The 10,030-nt window shown below is 56.8% G+C and overlaps 2 protein-coding genes across 2 annotated transcripts in view; one reads left to right on the top strand and one right to left on the bottom strand.

Annotated features, from left to right (window-relative positions):
* Window positions 1–5,193, top strand: part of Fam83a (family with sequence similarity 83 member A) — a 17,339-nt gene extending 12,146 nt beyond the window's left edge. Inside the window, exon 4 of the mRNA XM_012515409.2 lies at window positions 4,279–5,193. Coding sequence (XP_012370863.1) covers window positions 4,279–4,813 — 535 coding nt within the window. The 3' untranslated portion in view covers window positions 4,814–5,193. The remainder of the gene's footprint in view (window positions 1–4,278) is intronic.
* Window positions 5,194–7,607: 2,414 nt separating this feature from the next.
* LOC101573619 (zinc fingers and homeoboxes protein 1) overlaps window positions 7,608–10,030 on the bottom strand; it is a 38,036-nt gene continuing 35,613 nt past the window's right edge. Inside the window, exon 7 of the mRNA XM_012515408.2 lies at window positions 7,608–7,666. Coding sequence (XP_012370862.2) covers window positions 7,608–7,666 — 59 coding nt within the window. The remainder of the gene's footprint in view (window positions 7,667–10,030) is intronic.

Genomic DNA, 10,030 nt, shown 5'->3' with positions numbered 1-10,030 from the left:
CAGAAGAGCCGCGGGCCAGCGAGGTGCAGACCAGTCCCCAGGTGGGCACAAGTACCCCGAATTTCCCAGTGCTCCTCCCCCGGCCAGAGCTGTGGCATGCTGCACGGGTGGGCTGGGATGCAGGAAATGTGGTCATGCAGGGTAGAAGGGCACTTCCGAGGGCCTCAGTTTCCCTTGATGCTGCAACTGGACACAGAGTCCGCTTTCCCCCTTTCAAATGTCTTGGGTATAATTAGAAAAGTGATGCAGTTTTTCTGTTGTGTGTAGGTAGATATGCTTGATTTCCTTCTTTCTTTTCTTTTTTTTTTTTTGGAACCAGGGATTGAACTCGGGCCCTTGCGCTTGCCAGGGAAGCGCTTATTCCACTGAGCCATCTCCCCAACCCCTTGATTTCATTTTAAAAAATGTATTATTTTAATACAATGAACTGAGATGAATTCACCTAAGGTGCGCGGTGGCACTAGCATACACGCCCGCTCCGTGCAGTGCACCCGTCACCATCGACAGTGCTTTCGTGCCCTCAGGTCATGCCTAGGACTGTGACTCCATATGGGGGATGTCCGGCAGAGCTGAGCTACTGGGACTGGGGAAGCGATCAACGCAGGTGCCATTGAGCTGCACCCTTGTAGCAGGCCCCAGATGTGCCCATTTGTATGTGTTTGGTACAGGGCCTCACTGTGCAGCTCAGACTCATAGTGATCCTCCTCATTAGCACCCTCAGTGCTGGGATTAGAGGAGCATGCCACTACCCCTGATCTCGGTGGCTGGCTCCGTGCACCCATGGAGGGGCCTGCATGGTATATGGTGCTAGGGATCGAATCTTGGCCCCTGCACTTGCCTAAGCAAGTGCTTAGTCTGCTGAGCTGTCTCACTGGCCCTATGACCTATTCTTAAATGATTGGGGGCCGGGGAGATGGTTCAGTAGAATAAGTGCTTGCCTGGCAAGTTTAAGGGCCTGAGTTCAATCCCCAGTTCTGCAAAAAAAAAAAAGTTTGAAACATAATTAACCAATTTTTTTATGCCCAGAAACTTTTTTCCCCCCTACATTTTAGGGAAGGGACTACAGGGTGTTCAGGGTCTCACTACTAGATCAGACTCATAGTGATTCACCTGTTTACAGCCTCCCACGAGCTGGGATTACAGGCGCGCCACCACACCCAGTCTCAATCGCCAAGCAGGGCCAGCACAGGCCCGGGGATTGAACCCCGAGCCTCTACACCTGCTTGAAGGCACTTTAATCTGCTGAGCTATTTGACCGGCCCCCAGAAACTTTTAGTTATGAGGCCCTACTCCACAAAGTCAAGACGAGGGTGTTATTTTGGGCCTGCCAAAGCTCCTTAGCTGCTTCACCCACGACAGCGGAGAGTGTGTCGGTCAGCTCTTTGTCTCTGTGACAAAAGCGCTGAGGAAATCTAGTGGGAGGACGAAATGTTTGCTTCAGAGGTTACGGAGCACGGTCTACCGGCTGGGGAAGGCAGGAGGGCAAGCTGCCAGGAGCACACGGCAGCCGAACTGCTCGCTAGAGGTGGGAAGCAGAGAGCGGGCCAGACTAGAAGGGGCCGGGCAGGCGTCCGCCCGCAGCTGCCACCCAGGGCCTGGCCTCCAGCCAACCCCCTCCTGTTTCCTGCTCCTCCCTCCAACGCCACATCAAAGCAGGATCTCACCAGCAAATTAATCCTCTGCAGGCGTTGGAGCCCTCAAGACCAATCACCTTTCGGAACCGCCTGAGCGAGGCAGCCCGGCGGGGCACTCTAGGTCCAGGCCCGGAAAGGGTGCTTAGCTTGGGAGGGGGCCCGCCTGGGAACACAGTGGTTTGGAAACAGCTACAGAGATGGATGCAGAGATAAAACGCAGAGAAACAAGTCCCTGTCATCTGTCGCATAATGAGAGGCGATGAAGGAGTTTAAGGGATTGAGAGCCTAGAAGCAGAGGAAGCTCCGGGAGATCAGAACTGGCCTGTGCAGGCTCCTCACTGTGTTTTGCTTTAGAGTCGTATGCGAAACAGAATCTGGGGGTTTATCTTCAAGTTCTCCAAATGGGAATCGTTTCCCCTTCTAGTCCCCAAATTGGTGTCATTTTCACAGTGACATCTTATAGACGATGAGGCCCAGGAAAGCGAGAGCCTGAATGTGCTTTCATGTCGCCCCCCACGCACCTCGCTGGGCCTGTTTCCCTCATCAGCATGGTGTTGGCACAATGCTTGGCCGTCCAACACGGCGCCCTGCCCTGAAAAGGCTAAGACACGAGTAGTACTTATGTATTCACATTTATTTTAGTGGTCATACTTGCAAGAGTGGCCTTTTGAAAAGTAGCAATGGGGGGGGCAGGGAGATGGCTCAGTGGAATAAGCGCTTGCCAGGCAAGCACAAGGGTCTGAGTTCAATCCCCGGTTCCGAAAAAAAAGAAAAAATTAGAAAAGTAGCACTAGGACTGGTCTAAGGCACCTGCTTAGGCAAGCTTAGGCAAGCTCAGGGACCATGGTTTGATCCCTAGCACCACAGGCCACCCCAGCCCCGCCCCTAGGGGCTGAGCCCAGCCACAAAAAAAAGAGAAAAGAAAAAGAAAAGCAGCAGGGACTTCCCCTGGCCAGGTGGCATCCCACACCTAAGCAGCCTCAGCCTGCTGCACAGACTGATGTGACGCTGCTTTCCAACAGGGCATCGCAGAGCTTCCGTACTGTATGTACGCTGACCTCACTCATGAAGTGCTTTTCCAGGGTCTTTCATGGGACTTCACTGTTTCTGCAGGGCTAGCGTGAAAGTGAGAGAGAAACGCAGCCCACCCGCCACATTGCCAGCCACCCCGTGAAGGGCAAGACAGTGGGGGGCTCCCCTCCCCCGTCCTGTAGGAGCTGCGGGAAATTAGAATTAGAGAAAGCCTTTCCTCACCAGAGAGCCTCTACAAAGCTGCAAGTGAAGGAGGACAATTTTTATTATTATTATTGCCGCTGCTATTTTGCAGCACACATCCCTGGCCCTTTTTTATTCTTTAGTTTGAAACAGGGTCTTGCTAAGTCACTAAATTGCCCATGCTGGGCTCAAATTTGCGACCCTCCCACCTCCGCCTCCCAGAGTGTGGGATTACAGAGTGTGTGTGCCCCACATCTGCTAAGAAAAGAGTGAACAGTAGCCCAGGCGGTGCTGCTACCAGTGCACCTCAGAGGGGAGCTTGCCCTCTGGGCAGCTCAACGCCCCCTCAGGCCAGGCAACCGGAAGTCAGTGCTGCTGACTGGGGTTGGGCCTTTGGGGAGGAGAAGACTTCATGGGCAGAATCAGCCCGGGACCAGCATGATCGTGGCGTGGCCTTGTGCTGCCTTCCTGCCCTGCCCCACTGCTGCCATAGGCCTGTCTCCCAGGGACGGGAAGGGCTCCTAAGGCAAATCCCGCCTGGGGCACAGGCTTCCTCTGCCTCTGTCGCGCCTCATGTGGTTGTGGTTGTCCCGGGGCCTTTGCACAGGCTGCTTGCTCTTCTCCTGGACAGCTCCATCCTGCCAACGCCTCACCATGCAGCAGCATCTTGCACAGTCACCTGAGAGGCCTCTAGTCATTGGTCCTGCTGACCTGTGTGACTTCCTCCCTGCTACGATTCAGGATTACTTGTGGACTGGCTTAGCCAGTATTGTGAACGACACACGGGCAGAGACTGCACTGGCCTCGCACAGAATCGCTTGGTGGCGTGTGGGCGCCCTGGGAGGAGGAGAGGCTTAAACAAAGCCTGGTTGTTCCCAGGCCCTGCATGGGCCCGCCCTGCTCACCCCCAGGCCCAGGTGCCTCCAGATGGCAGGCAGGTGTTCCAGCTGGAGGCTGGGAGCCGAGGCCCGCCCTTGTGGCCCATTCCTCCTGTGCTCTGGGCTGTTCCCCTTGGCGGCCTGGTCCCCTCTGACTGCCCCTCCACCGGTCTTGGTGGCCTGTGTGAAGAGGGACCCGAGAATCTGCAGCCTGCCCCATGGTCTCTGCTGTCGCTAGGGTCGGCTGAGAGTTTTCTATCAGAGATAGAAAAGAATAGGAGAAGCACACAGAGTAACAAACGAATGTCTCAGGTATTGGGGGTCGTGCATCTGCACGTGTCCGTCATCTGTGAGAGCAGGTGACAGCAGCTAAACAGGGTTTACGTGATGGGGTTCCTGCCGGGATGCGGGGAGCCTGCACAGAAGACCACAGGCCTAGGAGCCCCTTGCCTCCTCTTGCTGCGGTCCCTCACTCCCCAGAGTCCTGCCATCAGCTTCCAGCCCCCTCTTCCCTCTCACCCCTAGCTTCTTCCTCTTCCCTCTCACCCTAGCTTCTCCTGGCTTTGCGGACACGTGCACCGGAACATCCTCTGTAAGTTCACAGGCCCGGCGGTGGAGCTGTTCGACGAGGAGTTCCGCCACCTCTATGCCTCCTCCAAGCCCCTGATGGGCCTGAAGTGTCCCAGGCCGGCGGCCCCGCTGCAGCCCAGAGCTGTCCCCAGCACCTCCAATGGCCGCCTCAGTAGCGACAGCTGTTCCACCAGTGACCACACGTCTTCCAACCCCTTTAGCAGCCCATCGGTGGGCAGTAGCCCCCCAAAGCAGAGACTGTCCACTTCCTCAGGGCCCGGGAGTCCCCTGGCTCCCAAGCCAGTCCAGCCTCCCAGGTATCAGCCCTACCACAGCCCCTGGGGAGCCCCGGCTCCACAGGCTCTCTTCCCCGCAAGGACCACCAGTGGCCCACCTGTCCCCTACAGCAACCTCAACGCCTACCAGTCCACACGGCTGCAGCTCGAGCAGTTGGGCCTGGTGCCCAGGGTGCCGCACATCTGGAGACCCTTTCCACAGGCCTCACCTCATTTCTGAAGGGTCTCCTGTCCCTGCCACCTCTCCCCAGGGCCAGGGCCTGGCACTCTTGGGTTCACTGCCTCGAAGAGCCCACCTCATCTACAGCATTGAGCCTGCATCGCCTCGAGGCACCAGGCACCAGGATCAAATCACTGCCCGTGTGAGTGAGTCTCCCAGCCCTCTTGTCAGCCTCCACTGGTGCTTGGCTTCCCCTCTCTGGCTTGGCCTGTGCAGCTTGTTCCAGAAGGTTGTGGGGAAGGAGGAGGTGGGAGTAGTTAGAGACAAAATCATAATGTCACAGTCCTTTCTACAAAAGATCCTCCAGAGCTTTAAAAAGTAATGGTCAGGCGCTTCCCTAGCAAGCACAAGGGCCCGAGTTCAATCCCCATTTCTGCAAAAAAAAAAAAAAAAAAAAAAAAAAAGTAATGGTCAGGGCCAGCCAAATAGCTCAGCAGATTAAAGCTGCAAGCAGGTACAGGGGCCAGGGATTTGATCCCCGGGCCTGCCATGCTGCCCCACCCCCGAGGGCACACTGAGACAGCAATTGAGGCTGGGCACGGTGGTGCGCGCCTGTAATCCCAGCTCTTGGGAGGCTGTAAACAGGCGGATCACTACAAGTCCAATCTAGTAGTGAGATCCTGAACATCTTGTACAACCTTCCCTAAAATACAAAAAAAAAAAGTAATGGTCAGCAAGGCTGCATAATGTAAGAAGGGGCAGGTTCAGCCCAAGTTTTACAAACAAGTAAATTGAGGCGCTGGAGTGTAGGTGACAGACTGGAGCTTCTGTTTCCCGTGCCCAGCAATGGCCCATTGGTCAGATACTCAGAAGATCTGGGAGAGGACAGGGGAACACTCTAGGGAGACTCATCTCTGCCAACATTGGGGTGCCCTGTGAACTAGGAATGTGGCCTCAGAATCTGCTTCCAAAGTTATACGGGGCCACCTGAACCTGCAGCCAGCAGGAAGGAGCAAGCTGAGGAGTCGGCGTTGGTGGATCAGGCCAGGTTAGCAGACGGACCCAGCCCCGCAGAGCCTTGGTAGTCAGGGTCTGGAATGGCTTGGCCGCAACGCCCGGGGCGCCCCGCGTGACTCGGAAGGGTCCAGCTGGGCCGGGATAGCAGCTAGCTGAAGACCCAGGGCCTCTCTCTGGCTGCCAACTAACTCCCTGAACCTCACAGGCGCTGGGGTGTGCTCAACAGAGTGTCGCTGAAGCCACTGAGCTGTGGGGGTTTCTTCCTCCATGACGCAGCTTCAGCGGACAGAAACGCCTTCTGGGACCCACTGCCACTGTGCTGTTTCCCAAGGGCTAGGAGTGATTTCCCACGCCCAGAAGTAGATCACAACTAGTTTTTAGCCAAATTTCAAACCTGTTGCAGGGAACTGACAGCTAACTTCACAGCTGGGGCAGGGGCAGCAGCGCGGTGGCAAGGGAGTGGGTGCTAGGCCCACTTGCACTCTCCCCTGCCACCCACGACTCCTCAGACCCAGGACAGACTCGAAGAGCACTGTCACATGTCAGTGTGTCAGCTCACCTTCAGATGCAGAGGCCTCAACTTCCTGAGCAAAGGATTTGGGACGGAACAGCAGGGACGAGGAGCTCCACTGCAGGCGGGCATGGCGACACTTCCTAACTCGCAGCGTCCTGGGCAGCTTTTGCTCCACCTCGCTCAGGAGACACCTTTCCTGCGGCTTTCCTCCCAGCGGCCAGGCCAGGGGGCCGAGGCCAGGAGCCTTCCTGCTGGAGGCCGCCCTCGTGCAGGGTAGTGTGTGATGTGCCTCCCACTCTGCTGAAGACTTTCCTCAGCCCCAGCCCTGCTCCTGAGCACCTGGTGCTTCTGCCAGGGCAGTGGCATCTGGCTCTGTCTTCTGGTAAACTCTATTCCTAGCCTCACTTTGTTTTTCTTAGTTTCTTGAAATTTACAAAAGAACAAATACTAAAAATCCAACACGCCTTTGGTTCCTGATGTTTTCTCGGCCCCATCCTGAGATGGTTCCCCACTGACGCTGGAATTTGGGTAGAGTTACCAGGCCAAGCTGGGTGGTGTGAATTGGATTTCACTGTCAGCCAAGACAAAGACAGAAGGGCAGGAAAGCTTGCCGGGTGCCCCAGGTCCAAGTCCCGGCCTGCCCGGCCTCTACGGGCCCAGCCCAGGGGCAGGGGCCGCCCAGCCACTCCTCACTGCGCCCGAGCAGAGCCTCCTCTGTGGCTTAGAGCTCACCACAGGGCTGCTGACAGATTTACCGTCTCACTCTCGGGGCCTGTGGGGTGGGCGGCAGGGGCACTTCGCTTGAGCTGGTGCTGCCAAGGTGCAAGCGATGGGAACCTGCAGGGGAGAAGCTGGGCAGAGTGGGTGCAGCTCACCACGTAGGGAGCCTCCAGCCTCCCTCTTCTACCAGGCCAGGTGCCTAAGTGATCCCCTCCGCAGAATCTGCCCCCAGCAATGCATAATGGATTCACAGTAGGAAGGAGAAAAAAGCCTGTGCCACTGCAGCCACTGAGCTGCGAGGGCTTTTTCCTTCGTGATGCAGCTTCAGTGGACAGAAATGACCTCTGGGACCCAATGCCACTGTGCTGTTTCCCCAAGAGCCAGGAGTGGTTTCCCACACCCAGAAGAAGTAAATCAGAACAAATTTTTAGCCAAATTTCAAGTCCTGCCAAACCTGGTGGCATCTAGCTTTAGCTCTATTAGGTTATAATCACTGAGGACCTCCTTGGCAGGGCCTGCTTGCTGGAGGACACGCTTAAACACAGTCTCTGTTACCACGTGAAGCTCCCCAACACTGGGCACCTCCCACGGCCAGGCCCGGGGTCAACGCCAGCCACACCAAGGGCGCAGAGTCAGCTGGGCAGACCTTTCCTTGACCGTCCCTGGAAGGGACGAGAGTGAAAGAAATGGTGTGGCGTTGTGCCCATGGAAGGGCCAGCCAACGCAGCACCCAAGCTGGGGTGCTGGGGCCCAGGCCTGACCCCCAGGCTAGGGGCCAGCACTAACTGGAGGCACGGGCTGCAAATGAGCCCCAGCCCGCTCCTGGATGCTGCCCCAGTTTCACTGTCCTCAGAGGACACGGACCTGTGTCACTGCTTCTGCACAGGAAGAGCCCAAGGCAGCACCTCTCTGGGGACCTCAGCAGGCCTGCAACAGTATCACGGCTGGTCCAGGCTCAGTCACAGCACCGCTCCCTCAGCACAGGGACACGCAGACCCCCGGGTGCCTCCTCGGGTAGAGGAGCCCACCTTCCCTGGGTCTGGCAGCCACCTGAGGGAGCACAAAGGCTTTGTTTTCTGGACTTGATCCCAGAAGCTGTAGGACAGAGATGCCGCCCCGCACCTTCCCAGCTTTCCCGCAGCGTGGCTGGGGGCGGAAAGCTGCTCTTGGAGATGCAAACAGGGCCGGGCAGAGATGCGGCCCTTTGCATTCGGTGTATTCTGAGAACGTGAGGCTTCCTCAGCGCCCAGCTCGTCTTGTCTTTCTCAGTGGGGATGGTGAAGGAGGTCGTGCAAACAAAGCAGGGCGCCGCCCAGCCACGGGCCCAAGGGCAGTGGCACAGTGTGGCAGGGTGGCCGTGCCAGGGCAAAGCTGCCCCCTCCTCGGGCTGCTCCCAAAGCAGCAAGGACATCTCCACAGGTTCACACCCCTTGGGGCTGGCGCCTGCTCAGGAGCAGAAGCCCCCTCTTCGGAAGGGCTGCTGTTTCCTCAGTTCTGGGGCTGAGGCCCGAGACCACGCTGCCAGCTACTCCAGGCCCTCAGAGGCCTCTCCTCGCCTTGCAGAGGGCCACCCTCTTGCCGGGGTGCCCCTCTGTGTCCCTAAGTTCCAATCTCCTCTCATGAGGACCCTTGTCAAGCTGGCTTAGGAGCTTGAGGAACCGTGTACAGGTGCCCAGTGGCCAAGGGCTGGACTTGTGGGGGTCAGCATGTCGGCATGATTAGGCCCTGAGGGCCCTGGTTCTCAGTCAGGGGTCACTCCAGGTGTCTCGAGGCAGAGATTAACATTTGACCATCCCACAGCAGCTTGCCCTCCCAACATGGGCTTCAGTCTATCAGCTCATGGCCCAATAGGATAAGAAATCAACCTTCCAGCGGGTAAGACACAAGCCTGGTGGCCTTCAGCTTGGACAGCCCAGATGTGACGTGACGTACCAGCTCCTCTGCTCCTGAGCCTTCAGCCTTCAGGCGGGAAGCCCGCCAGGGCCCTCAGGACCGTCTGCAGCCTCCAGTCACAGGAGCCAGTTCCTTCTCATGTCATCCGTCCATCTGGCTTAGTGGTGGCTACTTCTAGGGAGAACCTGACTAATATGGACTTTGACATGGGGGTCTCTGCCTGCAGCTGGGGTTACTACCCAGCTAGTCGGTGGTGGTCTTCCAGAACATGGTAGTCCCGGGCTGGGAGAACGGGCCCACGTGCTGGCCTTTGGTCCCAAACACCGACGTGTGCCATGTTTCCTGGCCCTTTCTAGCTCTACAGACTACCTGGATCATGGTCACTTTCCAATCTTTGAGACTAAGACCCTCTCCCTCCCCCTGACTCATCCATCTGCTTCCACTGCGCATTTTTAAAGACCTTAAGGTGGCCTCAGGCCTACCTGGACCACCCAGGATATGTCCCTAAGGGTAGCTGGTTAACAACCACAACTCTTTTGACCCGGATCCCAGAACGTTTGTGGCTCTAGGGGTTAGGTGGTGAGCATCTGGGAGAGACGCGACGCTGCGTGCCACACTGCAAGGGCTCTTGGGGCCAGCGAGATCGCTCAGCAGTACAAAGGGCCTGCCTGGCAAGCACAAGGTTCTGGGTTCAATTGCCAGTACCCAAAAAAAGAAAAACAAAAAACCCTCGGGGTTCCTGCGGAGGCCTCAGGACCCACCCCCAGCCCCTGGTAAACAAGCTGGGAGCCGGAAGTGGCAAAGCAGGACTCTGGTGTGGCCCTGAGGGCTCTCCTTGCTTTTCTCTCACGGAGACCTGCTCTTCTGTCTACTTGGCAAAGCGCAGCTCCTTCCAGCTTTTGGGTCTGCTAGGTTCAGGCACGCAAGAAGCACTGTATTTCTTCTGGGTTCGATTCCCAGTACTGCTCCCCTCTCCCCCGGAAAAGAAAAAGAAAAAAGAACTGTATTTCTGAATCCCTAGGAGAAACTGATAGAGGGGAATGAAGCGCCCAACCGGAAAGATCCCCGGGACAAGTTCCCCTAGAACTAAAGAATGAATTTTAGGAACAGTGGAGGTTAACAGAAAAGTATAT

The sequence above is a fragment of the Octodon degus genome, unplaced genomic scaffold, assembly GCF_000260255.1.
Source record: "Octodon degus isolate 3935 unplaced genomic scaffold, OctDeg1.0 scaffold00062, whole genome shotgun sequence".
Taxonomy (NCBI): Eukaryota; Metazoa; Chordata; class Mammalia; order Rodentia; family Octodontidae; genus Octodon; species Octodon degus.
This window is presented reverse-complemented; position numbering and strand designations above follow the sequence as displayed.